The sequence below is a fragment of the Caloenas nicobarica genome, chromosome 20 (assembly GCF_036013445.1).
Source record: "Caloenas nicobarica isolate bCalNic1 chromosome 20, bCalNic1.hap1, whole genome shotgun sequence".
Classification (NCBI taxonomy): domain Eukaryota; kingdom Metazoa; phylum Chordata; class Aves; order Columbiformes; family Columbidae; genus Caloenas; species Caloenas nicobarica.
In genome coordinates, this window is record NC_088264.1 from 4,698,923 (window position 1) to 4,723,448 (window position 24,526).

Below are 24,526 nucleotides of genomic sequence, written 5' to 3' on the forward strand. Positions count from 1 at the left end.
TATCTGCCTGGCACGGTGTTCATCTGAAATTTGTAACCTAAGGCATGAGGAAGAAGTCCTCCTGGATTTTTGGGCCTTTCTTCCTCTCCCGGCAGGATTTACTGTCTGAGATGTAGCCCAGAGAACAAAGTTGGAAAGGAAGGGCTGTGACATGTGGCACCGCTATGGTTTGGGGATGCGCTGCTAAGTGGCTGTACCATTGTTTCATGTAGGTGTGTTTGATTTGCCTTACTCCAAGTGCAGCCTCCGCTTAGCTGGGATTTGTAAAATCTCTCTTTCTTTCTCCTTCATTTGGTAATTACTTTTCTCTCCTCTCTTTTCCCCCTCTTCGTGACGGCTCTGTGCTTTTCTTCCCTGACACAGGGCTCAGGCGGGAGTTGGCCGCAGGCTCAGCCAGCTCCCCTGCATCATGCACCAAAGTACTTTGTCAGGACTGGAACTGCTGAGAGTTTGGGATAGGGACACAAGCCAAGTGACCTCAGCAGCGCTTTCTTGAGAGGAGAAATTAGAGGGGATTTTGCAGAGATGATATTAAAGTGGTGTATTGTGGTGTGTTTATTTTAGACTTGCCCTACCTTAACTGCAGCAAGTGTTCAATTATACATGGCTGAGGTTTTAGCTTTGCGTTGGTACAGCTGCTGCTGGAACCTGTTGTAACAAAGCACGCACAGCGCAGCCAACGCATTTCTACCCCTGCTGCTGCTTTGCATTTAAAATCAGTGTCTTTGTAATATCCCTCTGATGAAAGGTTTTTGCTGCCTGCTCTTAGGTCATTCAATATATTAAATGGGAACAAAGTTTTCTCTTACTGTTTAATAAATCTTATCGTACATGAATCTACTAGAATACCTTCAGCATTTCATTTGGTACAAAAGAGCAGTCAGATGAACTCTGCTTGTTGCTTTACGTGTATCCTTTGTGATACCCGAGTTTTCGTTAAGCAGCCTTAGAAGTACTGAAGACGCCTTTTCCAAACCTGGTGCGTTTTTTATTTTTTCCTTTCTGTTTCCCTATAGGATTGCTCAAGGGTGGGAGGGGGGAATTGGATTTTACTAAGGTCATGAAATAAGAGGATTTTTTTTGTATAAGATATCTGAGGGAAGTATATAAAAATGACTTATTTTTCAAAGTGAAGGAAGCTGCTAGAGGTGGCTGGGCTTTTCACTCCTTCATAAATACGTTTTTTAAACATCTTCTCTTTGATACTGAGCCTTGATACTGAGAATGGAATGAAAGAGGGAATATTGTGAGGACAAACACAGGTGAGAAGGCATTGTTTCAGAACATTGCTTTTCTCTGTGTAATGTACCAACAACTGATGCCTTTCCACTTTCACATCTGAACTGCCGTGATAAAAAGTACAGTGTATTTGGGAGATGCCACCTCTGGCAGAGCTCAGGGATTTACGGGACAGTCAACTGAGAAAGAGAAGCATTATGTGTTAGTGAGGGGAAGATAAAAGAGGGTGGAGGTATCAAAAAAAAAATTGAAACTGTGAAAACTCGAGGAAGCATCTGAAGAAGAAAAAGCAAAATGTAAATGTAGGTAACTGACGAGCACCGTGAAGTGGGAAATAATTTGTATATTTTACTTTAGTGTCAAGGCTTTGTATGTTAAGAAAAATCAAGTGTATTGCGGGAGGTCATCTGCTCTAATGAGAGTAGCTCTCATTCTGCATTGGTTTAGAGATTCAGAGATTGGTGTGCTTTTTGTTGTTAGTACACGTTTATCTAGTAATCTAGATAGTAGTAAATATGATATATGTATCCAAGCCTATGGGTTTCTTTACATTTCAGCACTTAAATTCAGAACTTCTTGTTTCGCTGTTCTCGCACTGATTGCTCAGCACCTACAGTTCCTAGGTCAGTGGGAATGGACTTTCCTGGGCTTCTGTACGTGGATATTTCCTTAGTAGCCTGGGATTACCGGCCTGATTTTATTTTCATAACGTTTACAGACTAATTGTAGAAGTTGCTCTGAATATACACCGAGTTCCAGCTTTCTCTGGGATCTTGCCAACTCTTTTGGTAATGGCGAGAAAAATGATGTTTCCTCCTTTTCTCCAGGTCACGGGGATTGCCCAAACTGAAAGAGTCCCGTTCCCATGAGTCTCTGCTGAGCCCAGGCAGCGCCGTGGAGGCCCTGGATCTCGGCTCGGAAGAAAAAGTCTTCGTCAAACCACTTCACAGCAGCATCCTTGGACAAGACTTCTGCTTTGAGGTAAAGAACGCTCGCCAAACGCGCAGCCGATTGTACGCGGTTGGTGGCTCCGAACCCTCGCGGTAGCTGTTCGGTGACTTTGTAATTGGAGAACAGATCGGCAGCCGCTGCTATCCTGCGGTTTGGGTGGGAGCTGTCTAACCAGCATGCCATTTTGAAATCCTTGAGGCTAATGGCATCAGTCACTCAACGGAGAGAAATATTTTTCAATTACCATGTCTTCTAATTGAAAAATCTCTTTAATTTGATAAATATCTAAGCATTTGTAGTTTGCATGCAAATGTATGGTTCGAATATACTATTGTTCATAATCTGCGTATTCATCCTCTCCAAATTCACCTAAAATTAAATTTTAAAAATAGACCATAACTGAGAAATGTGATTTCCAGTCAGAGCACCCTTCAGTAACTGCGGACGTGTTGGAGCGGGATGCGAAGCTCCTCTCGCTGTTTCAGCTCAGGCTGCAGCACGGCCCCCCGCGGCTCCTCGCTTTGCTTCCAAAACAGGCTGTTTGCGCAAACACAGTCCTTCCCTCGCAGGACCGGCAGCGTGTTCGTGTGTGCTGCTGGCATCTGTCTAAGGCCATCCATGTCTGTCGTGGTAGGGGCGGGTGACAGTCTGTCTTCAGCAGGATTAGTCAGATGTGTCTGAACTTCTGGAACAAAGATCTGTTTACGACCTGGAAAACTGCTCTGGCAGAAAACCAGCGTATCAGGCCCTTCTCCCTCGGGATGTAGCCAGGAGCTGTTCTGTTTGCTTCAGTCTCGTTCTTCTGGTTGGAAGCGCTTTCCAGCTTGCTTAGGTTTGGGAAGCTGAGAGGAAAAAACTGGCAACAACTTAGCTCTGAGGCTGTTGTCTCAAGCTGCTTTTTAATTGTGTGCACAAATGGACGGAAAGAGTAAATGAAGCTTGCCAGGCCACGTAACACTGAAAGAAATCAAGGTGGTTCCCTCCCTCGTGAAAGCAGAGTTGTGTATGGCATCGAGTGTCAGGGCTGGATCAGAGCACAACTCCTTCGGTAGGTTTTAGTCTGTTGCTGTATGTACAGACCCTTGGAAATATTTTGTATTTCCTGAAGACACCATTTCCAGTGTGTTTTGCCTTATAGTAATACATTGTTAGTTCTGTCTGTCTTTACACTGTCAGTAACCAAATCATCTGCCTGTGGGACTTAACAGGAAAAACTGCAAGAATTTAATAGCCGTGGATCAGTTAACAAGTGGGTTTTTTTAAAAAAAATAGATTAACTGGTTGATTAAAGCCTTGTTTAAAAGTCTTTAAGAGGAGGCTCTGGTGCTCCTCAAATGTTTTAGTTTTAGATTAATCTGAACCGACTTTTTTTTCCTCTGTGTTTTGTGAGCCTTTTAACCTCTCTGCTTTCTAGGCTTCATACTGGTTTTCTTCCATTCTCATAACTTGCTCTGTTGCTCAAGCATTGCTTATCTTCTTCCTTGCTTTTTGCAGCCTCTTGCATGTCTCCTCGGTTTGCCCAAACTCAGCCTGTTGTTTTTATGTTCCAGGTAACCTACTCCAGTGGCAGTAAATGCTTCAGTTGTTCCTCTGCAGCAGAGAGGGACAAGTGGATGGAAAACCTACGCAGAACAGTGCAGCCAAATAAGGTAACAAACTGTGGAAATAAGATTACTGGGGCAAGGGAGGTGGTATGGTTGGGTTTTAGGCAAGCGTACCAGGGCTTCCCAACAGACACACGCTCAATTAATTTAGTCTGGGGAGAAGTGCGCTCATCAGTGTGTCAAAAGGTGCTGTGTACTATCATAGTAAGTGCAAGACAAACCTTTAATGAATGTGTCGCATCCTTCCTGATCCCTGCCCCCATGCCTGCTTATGAGGTTTCAGACTGATACCGTGCACCTCAGAAGGATGGGATGTGGCTTCACAGGTTTCATGTTTTACTGTGGGGACGTAGTTTGGGGGGCGAAAAAAAATATCTGATAAGTCAGCTCCATAGCTGGCATACCACCCTCAGGGGACAGGCTGTCCAGGGCTTTTGGAGTTACTCACAAGAGTAAACAATGCAGCATGCCCTGCCAGTCTGGCAGAGTGTTTGTTCTCTAAACCATTTCAAACGTAGCTTTTTGAGAAGAAAAATGTTCTGGTCCCCACCTTTGACATACAAAAGACAGCCCTTTGCCTCTACTGTAGAAAATGTCCAATGTACTAGAGAATCTGATTCTGAGCTCTGATTCTGTCCCTGCCTTGTACACCAAAGGCAGCCCTTTGCTGCTACTTCAGAAGACAAGATTTTTAGGGGTTCTGAATTAAAGCCGAGCCTCTCTCTTCTGCACAGGACAACTGCCGTCGAGCTGAAAATGTGCTCCGTCTCTGGATCATTGAGGCAAAGGACCTGGCCCCCAAGAAGAAATACTTCTGTGAGCTGTGCCTCGATGACACCCTCTTTGCCCGCACCACCAGCAAAACAAAAGCAGATAACATTTTCTGGGGAGAGCACTTTGAGTTCTACGGTCTCCCACCTCTTCACAGCATCACAGTTCACATCTACAAGGATGTGGAGAAGAAGAAGAAAAAGGACAAGAACAATTACGTAGGCCTGGTCAACATTCCCATGGCCAGCGTGACAGGTCGCCAGTTTGTGGAAAAATGGTACCCAGTCAGCACGCCTACACCCAACAAAGGGAAATCAGGGGGACCTTCCATCCGGATAAAGTCCCGTTATCAGACCATCACCATCTTGCCCATGGAGCAATACAAAGAATTTGCAGAGTTTGTTACCAGCAACTACACTATGCTGTGCTCTGTGCTGGAACCGGTGATCAGCGTCAGGAATAAGGAGGAGATGGCTTGTGCTTTGGTGCACATTCTTCAGAGCACTGGCAGAGCGAAGGTAAGAACAGGCGGCTTCTGTGAGAACGACTCCTGCTCGCTGCTCGTAAGTGGTACCTTTTCAGCTAGAAAATAGGAAGCTAGAAAATAAGCAACAGCAGAAGGTGCCTGATGGGGTAAAGGATCTCAAAATATTTGGAAACACTTAGGCAATTGCATCTACCAGGAAGATGTGTAGATAGAAACAATACGACATAGATTAAGAATTGATACAATGACTAAAGATGCTGTGTACAAAGTATAAGCAGGAGGACTATGTAACTTCATGTTATTCTGAAAAGTTAAGGCCTGCACTTGAGTGTTCAGGAACCTTTTTTGTATTTCTAAAATCATGAGACAGGATAAGAGATAAGCAAGCAAGAGATTAGTAAACTGGAGAATTACTTCTCTAAATAAGTCCGATACAAAAAAGGAGCAGGTTGCCATCGTCGGTTCAGTGCTACGTCAGCTAATCAATGCTAACATTGATTTGGTCAGCGTTTGAAGAGACATTTGGAGAATCTATACTCAGTTAATGGTGATCACACCTGCCCCACGGATGTCATCAGGACTTCTGCGTGCGCGCTGATGGTTCTCTGTGAGGTAGCAATTGAAGCGAGCCTTGGTTTCTTCATACGGATTGTGGGAAAATATCCTGTAGGTCTTGGGAAATTCAGAGAAGCATTAAAAAGCGTTGATTTGTCGGGATGCTGCCTGCCAAGTGGGCGTGCGAGTCGTACCAAGGTGTAGCTATCTTCTTCCAGTAATGCCAGCCAGAGCAACTTAAGCACGAGTTAGAGGGTTGGAGCTGTGGAGGAGTGGCCATAAGGGACAGCCTAATTTAACTGCTCCAAAAAGGTGCTTTCATGTTTGCATAACCATCTGCCACTCTCTGCTGTTCTCCCCTTAACATACGTCTCAGAAATGCTGGTGCTGTGTGACCGTGGGGTAGGAACTCGGTTGTTATGGAGTTGTTTGTCTGATCAAGAGAGGCTGGTAGCTGGTGTATCTCCTGTAGCTTTGTGCTGAAATCCTGCTGGAAAGCTGGCTCTGGATTCCTGCTGTGTCAGCTGCAACAGGTGGAGAAATTAGTGTTATAACTGGCTTCCTAGTGCCTGAACGTTTGAACCTCTGTTTACTGAAGTGTTGAGCAGCTTAGGCTGCCGTAACCTAAAGCTGCTGTTAAGGCAGTTTGTCCCCAGTTTGCACCAGGTGAAAATAATTCTCTCAGATTTTGCTGAAAAGAAACAGCAATAATGGATTGAAAACCAAGAGTACTAAATGTGGGTTTTGTCTCTATATATCATATATAATTTGTTCTGCCTATGTTAGCGATGCATTATGTAGTTAACGGGGTTCTGAAAGCTTCCTGCAGCACTCTGTGAACTGTTTGGAGCGTGTTGCTGTTTGCCACAGGGCCAGCAAGTCACAGTTATCACTCTGCACTAATTCAGGGTGATGTTTTGGTTTTGGGGGTTCTCTTTTGAAAACAGGTGTGTTTTGTTTTAAGGAAAAAAGAAAAAAGACAAAGAAATACGCTTCCTGTCCTGGAGAGCTTTACAGTGGCTGAAATTGGGTCTTGCAAAATACAGAGTACTTCTTGTGAAATACTGAGTGTCCTTGACTTGCGTAAATGTATTTCTTCAGGAAATAAGTTACCGTAGAATTAGAGCCTATATCAAGAGATTATTCACTGTATCAAGACTTGTTGATAGTTCCTGCCTGGGCATTTGAATAGTATTCAAGTTAAGCCATATAGATCCCCAGCAAGTATGTTAACTTATTTCCTAAATCCTGAACCACTTTTGGTTTGTGAATTTAATTGATGTAGGCCATTCTTCTAATTTCACCAAGCTGTAAGAACTTGTGCCTAACTCCCATCTTGGATTTTTAAATCCTAGTTTTTGTGTGATATTCAGTATTAAATATAATGTCACCATTTCTTTCAGCAGACAAAACCACTGATAAACAAACTGGTGAGGGTTTCTGTTCAGGTTCTAAACTGAAACACAAATTTGGATGTAAAGATTTTCTTTTAGAGACTTTTGCTTCTCCCATTATAGTTTGTGATCTATAACATTTATAAATATAATAAACCCAAGAGGAACCCTAGCTACTTCCTCAGCCCATACTGCGTGTAGCATCTGTACGCCGTGTCCCAAACTGGGCAATTATTTCAGTAATTCTCTACCTCCTTTCGTTATCCTTCCTTCTTGGCTTCTGCTCTTAGCCTGGCGTGGCTGAGGCTGGTTAAAATAACCTCTTGCCATTTGACCTTTTTCTCCAGGACTTCTTGACGGATTTGGTGATGTCTGAGGTCGATCGTTGTGGGGAACATGACGTCTTGATCTTCAGGGAGAACACGCTCGCTACCAAAGCTATTGAGGAATACCTAAAGTTGGTAGGGCAGAAGTATCTTCACGACGCACTAGGTAAGAAAGCGTCTGTCACCCGTTTGTATTGCAAGGGGCAAATCACCACATTATGTTTTTACGGGTAACCTTTCGTGTCTCTAGTTGTGATGAAGAGATATAATACTGCAACTGATTTGTGGACAGTATTGTTCCATCTGATATATGAACAGGCTTAGAAAAGGGATTTTGACACACAGTTTAACAGCGGAAACCGAGACCGATACCTTGTGTTGTGGTGTCAGGGGTGATTGTGGTGTCATGTGCGATGCAATTAGGTGGAGGTTTCAGAAAGCGTTATGTATGTGAAGTATGTATTTCACTAATCTCCTTTTATTCTAAAGAAGCTCCTGCACTTGCTTTAGGCTGAAGTCTACCACCCAAGGGGTTAGATCTACATGGAGTATCTGCTTGACAGTATCGTGCGATAAAGAGGACCAAAACCGTGCATGGTCTCTTCCAAAGCAACTCACAGCCTCGCTACAGTTGGCTTTTACCAACTCCACACAATCTTTGTTATCCACGATTGCACAATGAGCCACCCATCCCCCTGGTTGTTGTTTCTTGGACGAAGAAAACTTTGGAAATTGATACAAGAGAAATAAGATCAGGCCAAAGCCAAGTCCCACACCACATCCTTTCACAAAAAAAAAAAAAAAGCAGCTTGCTTTCCCAGCTGTCTCGCTTTCTCGCTTGTCCTCAGCAATCCCAGACGCTGGCAAGTCTTCAAGGAGATAGTTGGCTAAATTAGTGCTCCAAGGGTCGGTATAGTCAGGTCCGTGATTATATGCATTTGGGCCATTTCTTAAGCGTAATGAGCTTGTTCTGGTATGCTTATTCTCATGGGTGGAACCACTGAGCATAAGTCAGAATCCTGGGCTCTCGCCTGGTATGGAGAAATGAGCAGCGTATTACTCTGTATTACTTTGTGCTGTGTTTTTCAGCAGACTGAACCATCAGCTGTGGGACCGGTATATTACTTTTGACTGCAAGCCCCTTAATGTGCAGTAATTACATAAAAATATTTTAAAATTACTGACTTCTACTACATCATTTAGAGCTGAGTGATAAGAGTGTAAACCATAGACATGAGAGATGGAAAATCCCCCTAAGGTCATCCCGCTTGTCTGTAGCTCAGGGCAAGGTTGCTCATGACAATATACCCATCTAATTCTTTGTCAAGTTTTAAATGTCATTTTGCTCAGATGCCATGTTCCTTGAAAGGATTAACAACATTACGCTTGGTGTTAGCTATTTAATACGTCTGTAAGAGCATCTTAATATAGGATTACGGCAGGGTCTTATGGACCACAAAGAGTAAGTTTAAAATGTGTTTAAGGAAAAAAAATATTATCCAGTAAACAACAGTTAAAACAGAACTGGCTCGACAGAAGTGGTGCCGAGGGTTTTGCAAATAAGTGATCTAGATGCTCTCAGCAGAAATTTTTTGGACCCCAACAAAAAAAAACCCAGAAGCACTTAAGAAAATTCGCCACCTGCTTTGCTTGCAAGAACACTGCTGACTTGAGATCAGGGGTGGGGGTTGCGAGCTGGTTAGGGGTTTTTATGAAAACAAAGACAAAATAAATCAAAACCCTTTTGCACAAACAAGCCTTCTGGCATTAGCTGGGAGCCAGCAAGATCATCTGAGGAGATGAACTTAAAAGACATTGAGTTGTTAAATGAATGAATAAAGCGTTTTTCCTAGTGAACAACAACAGTTTAAAAATCTCTTGGTGTGCTAGCGTATATAGGAGGAGAACTAGCAGGTAGTTCGTTCTCATATGTCAAACAAAGGAAACTTCATCCAGTTTTGTACGTGTCCATTTTCTCTTGTGATGCCATAAGAGAAGGATGACAGAAATGCAAAGGATTTTGAAAGATGCAGGCTATAAAAATGGTGTAAGGTGTTGATAAAAGAGTTTGAGAAAATTAGCAGTCTCTAGCTTGCACTTGGGTATTACTCTTATTCAAGAGCAAGGTGACACTTTTTGAAATTTAAAAAAATGGTAACTTCAGAAATAATAAAAATAAATAACATTGTCAAGTGCATTTCCTGGGGAAATTATGAAGACAAATAGCACAGCTTCATTCCTAAGACTGTGGATAGTTTTACAGTTGATAATACAGTTTGAATACAAAGTCAGATCCTATTCTTTGGGCTGTAAGTGAAGTGTCTGCAGGGTTTCTAAGCAAAGCCGTCCTCTTCCCGCGCCTCTGTTTGGGGGCAGCGAGGGCACGGGAGGCTGAAGCATCAGAGCACCAGCCGTCTGATCTGGTGTGGCAAGTGCTCTGCTCTGACAGAGCTGGGAGGAGTCGCGTCCCCAACATCTGGTGTCTGGAGGCTGGATTGCAGTCACAGGGAGCAGAAGAGGCAGTTGTCAAGGAAAGACAGGCATAAGCAGGATTTAAAGGTGTGTCAAGGAGGCTTTTCTTGTAACCACCCCCTTTGTCACCCTCTTCCCTTTGTCCAGGGGAGTTTATCAAGGCTTTGTATGAGTCGGATGAAAACTGTGAAGTGGATCCCAGCAAATGTTCATCCAGTGAATTAACAGATCATCAGAGCAATCTGAAAATGTGTTGTGAGCTGGCCTTCTGCAAGATTATTAACTCCTACTGGTGAGGCATCTTCCCCTCCCTCTCCCCGATTAGGTCATTTGCTTAGAGGGTGCCCATTCCTCTTCTGAAGATGAGAAAACAGCAGTTGTACAGGGAAATAACATAGACCCATCTGTCTTCTGAGACTGCCTTCGTTTCCTTTCCTCGCTGCTTTCCTACGTTTGACACCATATTGCAGGTGGAACCTGTGCCCAAGATTAGGGTTTCCAGTCCCCCACACCATACCTGGCAGGAGCCTCTGCTAAAATACTCTGCCAAGGGAACACATGCTGAGCCTGGACTGAATAAGGAGGGATTAAAGTGAGAAGATAACAGCTTAGATTGAACTTGGAATAAAAAGCTGGAAGTTTTGGTGTGTATAGAAAACTTTTAGACCCTTTAGATCTATAGAATTGAACAGGAAATCACAGGCAGGAAACGTTGGTGGGGATTTCTGTTAATCTCTGTTCCTGAGTAATAGTGAAAGAAGAGGGGCCTTTCTGCTTCAGGATGAAGCACATGTGAAATATTGAGAGATCTTAACAAGCAAAATAAAAATTTCAGTTACGGAGATGAGTTCCATTTGGTTCAGTTTGGTTTTAATATTCTAACATGCTGTTTGCTCCAGGGTAGTAATGGCTAAGTAGTTCTTAGCTTGCAAATCAGCGTGTCTGAAAATGGCTTCACTTAACATATATGGACAAGGGATGCTTTAAAGACTACTTAGGTATCACCAGATTAAATGGGGATCTAAGAATAGATGCCTAATGACATTTCCCAGCCTAGAGAGAGGAAAGGGGGGAGGAAAAAAAAAAAAAAAGAGCCGATGATGTTTTCTCCCAGATAATTATTTCAGGTGATTGGTCATCAGTTCAACTTGTTGCTTCTCATTTCCCATACGATTTTATTTCCTGGTTGATTGTCTTTCAGCGTGTTCCCTCGTGAGCTGAAGGAGGTATTTGCATCCTGGAAGCAGCAGTGCCTGAGCAGGGGCAAGCAGGACATCAGCGAACGCCTGATCAGTGCCTCCCTCTTCCTCCGCTTCCTCTGCCCCGCCATCATGTCCCCCAGCCTCTTCAGCCTCATGCAGGAGTATCCTGACGACCGGACATCTCGCACGCTCACGCTTATTGCTAAAGTCATTCAGAATCTCGCCAACTTTGCGAAGTAGGTGGTGACAACAAAACTGAAACCCGTGCCTCCAGGGCTGCAAGTCACTGCAGGGCACTGCGGAGCAAGGAGAGTCCTGCTCGGTGGTCATGTTTGCAGGCAGCTAATTCTCTGTCACACTGAAGTCAGCTTTGGAAAAGGAGGAAATTTCTCACTTAAATGTGAAACGCCGTTCCCCTTGAGACACCTCAGTGTCGAGCTAGATAAATTCTCCTTTTCACGTGTAGATTTGGGCTGTGCTGAACTGGGAAGAGGGGACAGTATAAAACCAAGAAGAGCGATGCATTAGCATGTCAGTGTGTATGCAGTTTCAAAAGAAAAAATGCCTGTTCCCACCAAGGGCCATGATTTTCCTCCTTTCTTCCCCCAAAATTCCCGGCTGAATGACACAAAGGGCATGGCGTGTCTCTTACAGGGGAGGGACGCAGAGAAGGGGAGGAGAGGAAGGGTTGTCTGTGGGACGGAGCGGGGAGAGTTGTGTTGAGCCCTTGATCATAGTACGAACAGTGAATTACTGGTATTTATGTAAGTCTAAGAAAGCAGTGAATCTCTTGAATTGTCCTTTTTTGTTCGTTTGTTTTCCCCCCCTCCTGGACCAAGTCTTCAGAAAAGCAGGTCTAAAGTGAAGTGTTTAAGTAATTGTCTGTGAGCACTTGTACTCTGTATTCTGTGTGGGGGTTATTGATTGGCTTTCCCCCCGCTCCCCTTTCTTGCAGGTTCGGGAATAAAGAAGAATATATGGCCTTCATGAACGACTTTTTGGAACATGAGTGGGGAGGAATGAAGCGTTTTCTCCTGGAGATCTCTAACCCAGATACCATCTCAAACATGCCTGGATTTGAGGGCTACATCGACCTGGGCAGAGAGCTCTCGGTTTTGCATTCGCTCTTATGGGAGGTTGTGTCCCAACTTGATAAGGTAAAGCGGGCTGGAGGCCCAGGAGGGCGAATCCGGCGGTTGTATCGTAGCAACAGTAAACACTAGGAAACGCCAAGGGAGCAGCTGAAGCCTGCTTTGGGGAGAACTTACTCAACAGCTTTTGAGAGGAATGTTTGATAGCGGTATTTCACAATTGTTCTTTCTGTAATTTCAGATCAGGGCCTACAGCAGGGCATGTGAAGTGGTTGGGCTTCAGGAGAAGTGCAAACGCTTTGCAGAGCCTTAAGTAAGGATGGGTGTTAAACCGTAGAGAGGGCAGCACTTAAAAGCAGGCCTGGAATTCCCCCAGCAGCCAGTCCTTTCTCATAAGTGAGCTGGAATAAAAGGGAGGGTGTTTGGACAGAAAATGAAAATGTTGCAGTGCCCTTTTTGATGCTAATGGAGGTGCTTTGCTGCACCCCAGGCCCTACCCTGCCCCTCTCTCATGTGTTGGCCAAGCAGAACTGTTCTCATTCAAGACCTGTTCCAAAGCCTGCTGAGATGTTCTCACTTCTCTAGTCTTTGGATTCATGTTTAGTATACAAGAGGGTGCCATGTACAAACCTGGCTCCACTCTCAGTTTTAATCTGTAACAAAAGCAAGATACTTTCTGCCGTCTAATGTGCTGGGCTCACATGCGTTGTCCAGATTCTGTTCTACTGATCACAGCAGACATTGCCAACAATAAGCATTGCTTCCATTTCCCTATGGAAGGAGAAAAGAGAGTAGTTTGCTCTTCATTAGGTATGTGGCTTTGCAGGATCCAAAATATTAAAACTTTGATAGCAAAGGTAGTTGATAAGACCCAGAAAAGTTGAGCTGTGAGTCATTGGTTTTTTTGCAAGTGTTTGGAACTGTTCTATATTTCAGCTTTTAGAGGTGCATTATTTTGTCCATATTCCATTTATATTACTCTTTCCTTTGAAACTGGAGAGGTGAGGTGAATTGCAATGCACTGTTAATATTTTTATTGCATTAATGTTTGCCAAAATAGTTTTTTGTTGGATATCTGTTTTCTCACAGTACATTATTTAAAACAGAAAACAAAAAACTGAGCTTGTTGCATCAGAGTAAATTGAAATGTCCTTGACTCAAAAAAGCAATATGTATAAATCTTAGTTAATCTTAGTTTGATAACAATTTATGATCTTGTTTTTTCCGTTTCCCTCGTACTTGCACACGGTGTACATTCAAAATGTCGCAGGCAGTAAAGTCAGCTATAAAGACAGTTCAGTAGCCTCAGGAAAGCAGGCAAAGTGAGCACTCAATAGTCCACATCTTCCACTTCTACAAATCGGGGTAAACCCACCAGTGCGGGGAACAAGAAGCTGGTCAGGCTCCAGTCTCTAGAACTGCAAAGGGATCTTTGGACTTGGTGTTAGTCACTGTCAGCTGCTTTCTGGGTCGTAAATGTCTTGGGCAGCGAGGAAGGGGAGTAGCCAGACCTGGATCATCTGTCAGAGCAGATCTGCTTTGCCCTTTCTGTAGGTTAGCCGTATGGATCTATCCTAACAGGCCCTTGGGAGCTGGTATAGTGCTTTGCTAAAAAGAGAATTAAGGGGTAAGGTTACATGGCAATAGTGCTTTACTGTAGGCAATGACTGGGAAAGGATGAGAAAAGTCACCTCAGAGATTTTAATAGACACAGAAGTGCCACACGAAAAGCATCTGTAAAGAGACCTTTCTCTGGAGCCAAGCTGACCGAATACCTGCTTACAGGAAAAATAAGGATATCTTTGAAAAGAGCACTGTCTTTATAGTGGAGTTTTACTTTCTTATAAGCCTCCAGTGCCTTCACCTTCTTGCTGTGGTCCCAGGAGCCTGAAGATGCCCTTTACATAATATAACCAGCAGTGACCCAGACGGGGAGACAGACGGGGAGCCTGGACCAGCAGCCTTCCTTGCGGGAAGGTCAGCTGCTCTTCTCCTAGGCCTGGCCAACATGTAATTGAACAAGAAGCTACACATTTAATCCCAGGCTGATGTGATAATGTTGGGATGAGAATTATTGATGTTTTCACGCAGTTATTTGTCACGTTTAAGTAGGGAAGAGCGCCTTAATTTTTGATAACAGAGTGCTACAGAAGATGGCATCAGTGTAGGATGCCAGAAGCGAAAGGCTTATGAAATGAAAACCTTCCCTTTCCCCATCTCCCTCAACCCTTGCAATTCTCTCATGATCCCCCTGAATGCCGCATCCCCTTGTCTGTTGGCATGCATTTCCTTTACCACATGACACCCTCTGCCTGGAAAGTTCCCCCCACTAGCCGAATCTGTAGTCTTTGAATGCCCTTTCGTGAGTAGATACCATAGTTTTCACATTGTCCTCACCCACCCTGATCTTAGTTTGCTTTGCATGATAGTTTTGCATTGGAATGGCAATAATTTTGTTTTATTGAGCATGATTTTTATTTTTGGGGGTCAATCCTAATTTCTTTTCTATTTCCTTTTCTTTCCTCAATGTCTGCTGCACCCCGTTTCGTCTCCTCCATCCATCTCGTCGCCGTGGTTACGCTGCTCCGTAACACTGCATTACGGTCCTGGCACACCCGCACACAACCACCCACCCTCCTTCCTTCCACCTCCACCCCTCCGCCTCTGTGCATCGTTATCAAAAAAACCCAAAAAACCAAAAAAACAAAACTGGCGGATGTCGCGGTGCTTGTTGTCCAATTAGGGTGAAAATTCCTTCCTACAGGCGACCGTGGCAAAACTGGGACCTCTTCCTCGTATTCTTGCCGATATCACCAAATCAATGACCAACCCTACGCCGATACAGCAGCAGCTGAGGCGTTTCACGGAGCACAGCTCTAGTCCGAACGTCAGTGGCAGTCTCTCCTCAGGGCTTCAGAAGATATTTGAGGACCCCACTGATGGGTACGTAACAGTCGGAAGATGTGAGATAAGGAGGTGGTTAAGCCTGTTAAGAGTTGAGCGCCTCGCTGCCTGAACTGTCTGCCCTGACCAACCTTAGGAGTCGGGGATACACAGTCCCAGTAAGAGGGTGCACAAGGTGGCACTGGAGACCTGAAGCTTTTGACTTACTCAGGACTCAGACGCGTCTCTGGGAGTCAATGACTTCAGCTGCTAAAAACCAGTTTCACAATTTACTGCCAGTCTGAGTGTCCGGATGCACAGTCAGCAGTAATGTTTCCTTCTGGCCATCAGGCTGCTTATTTACTGCTAATGAAAAAACTGGGCTGTAGGTGGAACTTGCTACCAATGGAACAGTAAAAATAGTCCCTCCTCTGTTTAGTGCAGCATTTATCAAGCTGTAATAGCTGTTAATCTGATGCAAAAAGCTGTAGCATGGCAGAACTGCCAAAGAGCTTGGATACTGTGGTCTCGGAGTCTGTGCTGTCAGGTATGAGAGACAGTTTATCACGTGGAAGTGTCTGCCCTCTGAGCTGACATCTAGATCTGCGGGAGCCTTCACATGACTCCTGTGGAACCTTCAGGACCCCCCCAATCCATAATGCTGACCAAGGGTTGAGTGGGATCTGAACTGCTCTGAAGTCTTGCTGGAGACAGAAGTGTCTAAGGCGGGAGGATTTAGTGGAAATGATTTGCATTTCACCTGTGAAAAAAAATAAAGGTGAAGCACTTCTTGAATCAAATGTAATTCTCAATGATAAGTGGTAATTAAGGAAGAGTGTGTTCTGACTTGAACAGAAAGAGCTCATAAAAGGAAATCTGGTTCCTTGAAGCTTTCAGTCGGGAGGGAGGTTAAGTGAGGTAGAAAGACTTCTCTGGGACAGATCTCTCCGGGTCTTGGCTGCTTAAAAATTAACCAAATTCCTTTTCACTCCACAGTGACTTGCATAAGCTGAAGTCTCCAACCCAGGAAAACGTGGATGGATATTTTAGGGGCAAGACCTTACTGCTGGTTCAGCAGGCATCCACCCAGAGCATGACTTACTCAGATAAGGACGAAAGGGAAAGCCTCTTGCCCAATGGACGTAGCATCTCTCTCATGGACCTCCAGGATCCCCACACGCCTCACAGTGACCACGCTTCCATGATGCACGATGTGCCTTTGCGCTTGGCTGGCAGCCAGCTCTCTATCACGCAAGTGGCGAACATCAAACAGCTGTGGGAAACTCAGAGCACACCCCAAAGTGCTCCCCAGGTGAGAAGGCCTCTGCACCCCGCTTTGAACCAACAGGGCAGCCTCCAGCCCCTGTCATTCCAGAACCCGGTTTACCATCTCAACAACCCAACCCCGCCGATGCCGAAGGCCTCCGTGGACTCCAGCTTGGAGAACCTGAGCACCGCCAGCTCCCGGAGCCGAAGCAACAGCGAAGACTTCAAACTGAGCGGGCCCAGCAACAGCAGCATGGAGGATTTCACCAAACGCAGCACGCAGAGCGAGGACTTCTCCCGACGCCACACGGTCCCCGACAAGCACGTCCCCATCGCGCTGCCCCGCCAGAACAGCAGCAGCCAAGCGCAGATCCGCAAAATGGACCAGGGCGGGCTGGGCGCCAGGGCCAAAGCGCCGCAGTCGCTGCCGCACAGCGCGTCCCTGCGGAGCACGGGCAGCATGTCGGGAGTGTCGGGGGCCCTGGTGACCGAGCCCCTGCAGAATGGGAGCCGGTCCCGGCAGCAGTCCTCGTCCTCCAGAGAGAGCCCTGTCCCAAAGGTGAGGGCCATCCAGAGGCAACAAACACAGCAGGTAAGGAAAGCCTTTCTCCCAGAGCTTTCTGCTTTCATGTTTAACCGATTGCTGCACTGACCTTCCAAGCTCTTTGACCTTTGAGTTGCATCAAGAGCACTTAAGCAAGTGGCCAGTAGCAAACATGAGGAATTGTCGTGTTTGTTGCCCTTACGATCTCACCAAGCCTAGCTTACCTATCATTTTTGGATGCTTTCCTACTAATTTTTTTTTTTTAATGCTTTTACTAAGGTAGCAGCAAGCCTGCTGAAAGAAAGCAAGCTTGAAAATTTCCCCAAGTGAAAAAAAGAATAGAAGCAGCTTTGCTCCAAATCTGGCCACCTGAGAATGTATTTGCCCTGTGGTGCTAATTTAAAAGCATAGCTACCTAAAAACAGAGAAATAAACAAAGATAAAATATCATAGGATAAACTGCTGCCAAAATAATAAGTACAGTTGTCCTAAGTGTGGAGAAATCTATATTTCACCATGATGTAACTATCTATTGCTGGTCCCCAAATAAATAGTGCTTTTTCATTAATCAGCCCAAACTATGAATAATGCAAACACTTTGTGGAAAGGAGCGCTTATATGTACCCACTCCTAATGCACTTTATCAGTTGTTCATAGGCGACTCTAAATCAAGAATTTCCTGTCAAAAAGCCAACATTCCTTTACCTTAAAAAAAAAAAAAAGTCCTGTTGTGATTTGCTGTGTATGAGAATATTTTCCTAAATTAGTTTTATGTTAAAGAGATAAGTATTTAAATGTTTGGCACTACAGCAACGGTAGAAAATGTCTCGATCTGCAGGTCAGAGGGAAGCCAGCGGTTTTTAGAAATGTCGTTTAGTGCATACAGACTGATCAGCTGGGCAGGGTGAGGCTCTTGAAGGCAACACCTGAGCTATTCCTTGGGGTTCAGTGTTTTCTTCTCTGGTGACTGTGAGAGTAAACATGGTCATGTTTGATTTACCTTACCTAGTGTAGAAGGAAATTTTTTAAGCTCCTGCTTTCCACAAGACCTTCTGGAAAGGGTGCTGCTCTGCACACAGGCACGAGTGAGGACTTGCCCTCCGGAATATGGCAGCCCCTGATGTTGAGGCTGCCCCAGGCTGCTGGTGATGCTACCCCTGCAAGGAGCAGGAGGTTATGGTCCTCCTGCTGGCAGAAGCACGGGTGAAGATGGTCGTGCCACGGGAAGGCTTTTGGCTTCTAAGGTAAAGCTGGCAGGAGAATTTAGTTGCCAGCGTGAGCTCCTGCTCTGCCAAGGGTTTTACTGGTACCCCTGTTGGTGTAGCTTTCTTGCCAAACTCCTGAATGTTACAGACGAAAGGAGGAAAATCTGGATGACGCCTGGGAACCCAGGAGCCACCAGGGCCTCAAAGCTACTTTGGTACCTCAAGTTCATTAAAATACAAGGAGATCAGAAACACTGAATCACAAAGCAAAGCTTAATATGCCAAGTTAGTAACACCAAAAAAAGTAATTGCTTATTATTTGAAGTTCATATGTCCGTGTCTGCCTTTGGAGTGTCTGTTTTACATTTGGGCATAGAGGTGTTGATAGGTAAAGTGTATTGAATACAGGAGGTAGGACATTTTTAGGTCAGTAGCAAGGATAAATTTGAAGGATAAACTCCCTTTGCAGTTCTCAGGCGGCCAGTGTGAACCTGTACTGTATGATGTGCTTGGTTTTATTGTGTCCCAGCCAAAATCCCCGGGGAGCTGGTGCCTTTCCTCAGGGCTTGTTACGGGAAGCGCCTGGAGAAGTGCACAAAGAAGGTTTACTTGGCAGGTGTGAGGATGAGGAGGAGCAAGTGCAGGTGGCGTGTGTCCAGCCCCGGTGCGCACACCTTACGGGGGCGGCTTCTGCCATGCGTGTATCTGCAGGAAACCTTCAGTTAGCTGTTTGCAAACCCCTGGCTCTTCTCATCTGGAATTGCTGATTCCCCGACTGCCCCCATGTAAATCAGTTACTTTTGCTTGTTTAGCATCCAAATGCCTGTCTCACACTTCTCTCCAGTTACTTTTTACATTCAGCTTCAGAGACGCCAGCAGCTATGACTGGCTCCAGGGCAGTCTCCTTCCCTTGTCTTGTAGGCGATGTGCATCTACTTATTTTTCCACTCTACTTTCCATACTAATTGTTTCCACTGGGTTCATTAGAGTACTTGCTCCTGCTTTGTTCAGAGAAATCAGTTTGTTCTTTCCTTCCCCACACCCTTCAGAAATGTCTTGAAGTGTGCCCAATCGAGGGGCCAGAATTTTTTTTGTGGCAAATTCCATTGCATCCTTTTAATTGCAAATCGTGTTGTGGAATTCTGTTCTTATTTAATTTTTTTAAAAAAAAAAAAAAAAGAGAGAGAGAGAAAAGAGAAGCTGGGCATGTACTTTCTGGGCATGTTCTTTCTAGGCATGCTTTGTGGGCGTTATAATTATTAGATTCTCTTCTCTACAAGTCCCGTTTGTTTCTGAATATAGAGCTAGGCCCTTTGTTTGCTGCGAGAGGTCAGTTTTTGCCTTCCATTTCCATTTAGTAGGTAGGTGGGAACAGAAATGTCAGCATGTTCCTCTGGAAGAGAAGCAAAGAGGGGAATTAATACGCGTTCCTAGCAGGCTTTTTCTTTTTTCCCCTTTGTGAGAGTATAGCTCATAATCCATTAGCATGTGAAGTGCTCGCCATCCGCTTGGTCTTTCTAGGCTTTCTGAGTTTGGCTGCTGAATCTACCCTGCCCTGCAGTTTGCAAGGCTGTTGGCAAGGTTTGCTGGTGCCCAGCAGCCTGTTACAAGGCTGGTGATGTAGTTTAGAGCCACCTTCTGCGTAGTCCTCCATAATGCCAGTGAATTAGTTGTTCCTAATTCTTAGAGCCAAAGCATTTACCTGTGAGAAGAGCCTGTTGGTGGCAGAGCCACACACAGTTCATAGTCTCCCTTGCAATGGCCTGATAGGGAATACCATAAATAAAAAAAAATCTAACTAAAGAGCTTCGCCAGGCTGTCGCACAACACTTGAAAGGGGCTGTTCGCTTTTCCACTGTGAAGATTTCCTTCCTGCCTAAATCCAGGGATTTTTGCCTAATTCCCACTCCTTTCCTCTGCCTTTATACCCATCCTTGCTGAGGTTTTCTCCAGTGCTGGAGTCCTCATTGCTGAGCCGCTGCAGGTGGATCTTCTGGCCCGAGCCAGCACAGCACGTACGCAGCATTCGCCAGCCCTGTCCTCATGAGCGAGACTCATGTAAAGAAGCTGTTATTCCCCCCCAAAAAAGCTCTTTGCTGAAATTAAGACTTCAAAATCCCCCTGCCGAGGAGCAGGTTTCGCTTTGGTACGATTCCGAAGCGAGGCAGTGAGCCCGAGAGCTGCTTGAGCACAAAAAGAAGCTGCAGCTGGGACGGGGGGGAGGTTGATCTTTTGCATTTCTCAGAAAGTTAAGACAGTGTTGCTCTTTCAGGGGTAATTATGCTAATTCCTGTGCTTATAAACTTGTCTTTGTCCATGAAAATTGCTTGGAATTTGTAGCAAGCTGTGTTTTCCCCAGCGGGGCAGAGAGTTTCTTGTTTCTTTTCTTGGCTTCCTTTTCAGCTTCCCTTAAAGCGAGGATAGAGGTTTTTCACTTCTAGTAAACACTGCTGGCCCTGGCTTCCTCTCACAGCCTCGTCTGGGTGTATCTGCTACGAAAGGCCATTTAAATCTGATAGGCACAACACTGATAATGTTACAGCTCTTTGAAGGACCGCTGTGCCATCTCGTATCCAAGCCACGCGGCCCCATCCTCCGTTGCAAAGTCCGTCCGCGGCCCGGCCAGGAAAGCTGCTCCCGCCTTCAGCTCCTCAGCGCTCCAAAGAAACCGATCTGTCTTACCCGAACGGGCTGCGAGCGAAGCTTTGTCGCCCTGTTTTCTTTGTGAGAGAAGTCACAGGTCGAGAAAGCCTCACTGAAAATCTGGCAAAGGGGGAAGAGGGGGGGATGTGAACAGGATTTGGAAACAAGAACTTTTCCAGAGAGAAGCTCGCTTAGAGAGGAAGGAAAATTTCCCAAGTACGTTGCTTTTAGGGGGACTCAAGTAAGTGCTGTGGGTCCAAAGCCAAGGGAGGAGGATCTCTGCGAGAGGTTTGGGGGATTCTTTGAGACTGACAGTTTCAGGGTCGTTTTTCTCCTCCAGATAAAGTGGATTTTAGAGCGGATTTGGATGTAGTTTCTCTGAAAAATGCTTACAGGTGTCTCTGCTCCAGGTTCAGTCGCCTGTGGACTCTGCCACAATGTCACCAGTGGAAAGGACGGCTGCCTGGGTCCTCAATAATGGACAGTATGAAGAAGTAGAGGAGGACGCGGAGCAGAATCCAGATGAAGTCAAGCATGCTGAGAAGGTAGATTTTGTTCTGTGTACAGCCGCCTCGAGTCCTGTCCACCCTACAGCTGAGCTCAGAATGGCTTTCAGGTGCTGTGTGACAGTCATGCTGTCAAACACGGGTTGTATCGGCATAACGTCCTGCTGTACGTGCTGTCACACAGATCTGTAGGACGGTATCCTGTGCTGTAGATGAACCCACGTGCAGGCTATAGCGCGTGAAATGGGTGCAAACTGACACGGCTGAGGGTTTGTACATTACAGGCACTTGGCACTTGTATCGTTGAGTCACTGCCTCACTGTATTACATCCTGCTCAAGTCATTAGTTTTCATGACAACACTATAGCTACAGCGTACTGCCATTATTCTATGCTTGCAAAATTTTTTAGTGATCACTAAACTTCATTTAAAAAAAAAAAAAGATTGTTAACCTGACTGAGTACAGCTTAGGATGCGCTAAGTGATTGTGTACGATCTGTAAATGCAATTCAATCTTCATCAGTAGTTGCACTCAGATTTTTGTCTTGGGCTTTATGTGAGGCAGATGCCTCTCATCTAGGTGGTACGGCGTTTCTGGGCTACACAGAAATGTCCATGTTTGTTTGGTTTTTTTAAGCATATTTATTTTCAGGAGTGGATACTGTTTTTCCAAATACATTTACATCTATATGTTGCTACAGTGATGAGGTTTACTAAGAGGTTTAGTATTTTGAGAGGGCAAGGAGCAGGTAGGAGGAGAACATTTGATGGACAAGAAGCAGGAACACAGGATTTATTAGGAAAGGTGAATGAACCCAAACCAAAGCAGAACATGTTGAGATTCATCGCACCATTGCAAAAGCGGTTATCCACAGCGACAGTAAGTAGAAGAACAGAACCTCAGCCAAGTAAACTTACAGATGCTGCTCTGTAGTGAATTATTTGCTCTGTCTTCACACGTGGTTTCATGCCTTGATTAGGTCCCAAAGAATGAGTAATTTGGGTCCCATTCTGATTTGTTTTGCAAGTTGGGTCACCCCAGAACATTTTTTCTGTTGAGTGCTATTAGCGGCTTTTGGCTGGGAACTCCTTGAGTCTGGAGTAACCGGGGATGTTACTGGTCAGGGCTGAGGAGCCACATCAGAGCCCTCTGAGTCCTAAAACTGTGCTACAGAATGAAATCCCGCAGTGTGGGAATACCTTAGTGCTCAATGGGAGCCCATGTGCCCCTCGTGTGTGGTTGCCCACAGTTGTTTGCTTGTCATTTTCTTCTATCGATTTATTTTTCATGAAAAAAAAAACATTGTCCTTCTCTGAACAGCAGCAGCAGATTGTAGTATCTGAGCTCTTTCTTTTTCCGTTGCATCTGATCCTTTCCCCTCTTTCCTTCCACCTGCAGTATGAACAAGAGATAGCGAAGCTGAAGGAGCGCCTGAAGGTGTCAAGTCGCCGGCTGGAGGAGTATGAGCAGCGGCTCCTGGTGCAAGAGCAGCAAATGCAGAAGCTGCTGATGGAGTACAAGTCCAGGCTGGAAGACAGTGAGGAGCGACTGCGCAGGCAACAGGAGGAGAAGGACAGCCAGATGAAAAGCATCATCAGCAGGTGAGGCTTTGGAAAGTTTGGGACTGTGTCGGACAAGCAGCTCCCCTGCGTCGTGTGTTGTCTTTGACACTAAAGAAGGTAGTTGTGTGGGCTTCTTGACATCTCTGGACCGATACCATCCTGCCTTAGAGATTAAGAAATGGAGCTGCAGGTATGGAAACTTGCCTCAGATTGCCAGGGGAGTGAAGGAAAAGACTGAGGAATTTTTAACCCTGGTCTCCGTTGTGCTTATAACAAGACTTTTTGATTTGTTTGGAATCCATACTCAAGGCAGTAGCTTTTCAGAGCAGTTGCATTTTTTGCAAGGTCCATTTTGAGAATAACAGGTTATGCAATTGGGAGCGTCAGATGGATAGACAAGCTTTTCTAAGTGCAGCAGAATTCTTCTCTTGCAGAGCCAGGACAATCAGAGAAGTGAAACCAACAGGCCAAAGTAGCTGAAACACTCTGGAATAGTATTAAACTGTCCTGATTTGTACCTCCCTTTGCTCATCAGGCTCATGGCAGTTGAAGAGGAGTTGAAGAAGGATCATGCAGAGATGCAAGCTGTCATCGATGCAAAGCAGAAAATTATTGATGCACAGGTAAGGAGCTCAGGATCTCCAAGAACCAAGTGTTCTGTGCATAGAATGCATTATTTCTTCCTGTCCTCCTGCCCCAGTGTTTGCCTCCCAAGCCAGTATTGGCCCATGGTGTTGCATATGTGAATTAATGCCTTTTAGGAGAGAATTGGGTTTTCAATAAAGACTGTACTGTCTGACACTAGGCTTTGAGAAAGCCTCACAACGAATCACAGGACTGACTGCTTCTCCAAAACCTTTTCTACTCTGTGAGATCCCAAGGGAGGAGAAGGAATAGTGGTGCCTTGTTTAGACGTCATTCCGAGTGTGGGCCTGGGAACTCTGGAAAAGCTGTGCTTCATACCAGCATAGTTTAATTGCCATGTGCATGCATCTCAGCTATGCAAGCTAAAAGCATGGCTTTGAACGTTCAAGTCAACAGAAGAGAATGCTTGCAATGGAGCATTGCCCTGTATAATGTCCTGTGTGGCATTTCACCCCATCTGACTGTCCCCGTCAGTCCTGGAGAAATGCGCACTCTGCCACAAACCTGCAGTGCTTTGCCTCAGCCAACACCAGTTGGGTGTGGAAAGTGGGACCCGGTGGTGGGCGATGCATGTGGGTGTTTTGTGTGGGATCATTTCAGCTTCTCTTCCGTGTCTGTGCCGATCCCAGAGAGCAAAGCTTGAACAACAGAACCTGAGACTGGTTTGATATCTGCCTGCCATGTTATGTGTGTGATATTTCCATGTGGAGGACATCTTTCCTGCTTCTGGGCTTTTCAGTAGCTCCAACTGTAAACTTGCCTTAATAGATAATCTTCACATGACCTGTTTCAGGAATAACCCAGGTTATTTCAGAACATTGTTTCCCTACATACAGAGCAGCAGGGCAGGGCGGGAAAGCCTCAGTTGAACATCGTTAAAGGTGGTTCTGGTGTATTAGAATATAGGTGTAAGCAAGCACAACAGGGCATACCCTGGCCATTTTTTTTTCATGTTGGATGGCCAGTAATAACAGAAGTGTTCGAGCTCACATGGAACTCTAGGGAAAACCTAAAGCAGAAAAAAAAAGCCGTGTTTTTAAAGGCCTGGTAACACTAGGAGCATATTTATAGCAGGTTTCTTTCGGATAATTTGAAAAGTTCTGGGGTTTTTTTCTGCTGCTTCTGCCCATTTTCCCACAGTTGGTCAGAAAAGTTGTTCATGAAAGCTGGATTTTTTGA

General features: G+C 45.2%; 1 protein-coding gene across 5 annotated transcripts in view; it reads left to right on the forward strand.

The window, feature by feature from the left end:
• The window catches only part of RASAL2 (RAS protein activator like 2), a 180,731-nt gene that overhangs the window by 148,069 nt on the left and 8,136 nt on the right, over positions 1 to 24,526 (forward strand). For 4 of the 5 annotated variants that reach the window (XM_065648930.1, XM_065648932.1, XM_065648933.1 and 1 more), the window contains 12 exons: positions 2,067 to 2,220; positions 3,741 to 3,839; positions 4,529 to 5,083; positions 7,349 to 7,493; positions 9,947 to 10,091; positions 11,001 to 11,237; positions 11,957 to 12,158; positions 14,836 to 15,035; positions 15,972 to 16,833; positions 21,044 to 21,178; positions 22,539 to 22,741; positions 23,238 to 23,325. In XM_065648930.1, coding sequence (XP_065505002.1) covers positions 2,067 to 2,220; positions 3,741 to 3,839; positions 4,529 to 5,083; positions 7,349 to 7,493; positions 9,947 to 10,091; positions 11,001 to 11,237; positions 11,957 to 12,158; positions 14,836 to 15,035; positions 15,972 to 16,833; positions 21,044 to 21,178; positions 22,539 to 22,741; positions 23,238 to 23,325 — 3,025 coding nt within the window. The remainder of the gene's footprint in view (positions 1 to 2,066; positions 2,221 to 3,740; positions 3,840 to 4,528; positions 5,084 to 7,348; positions 7,494 to 9,946; positions 10,092 to 11,000; positions 11,238 to 11,956; positions 12,159 to 14,835; positions 15,036 to 15,971; positions 16,834 to 21,043; positions 21,179 to 22,538; positions 22,742 to 23,237; positions 23,326 to 24,526) is intronic. The other variant, XM_065648931.1, reaches the window with a different exon arrangement.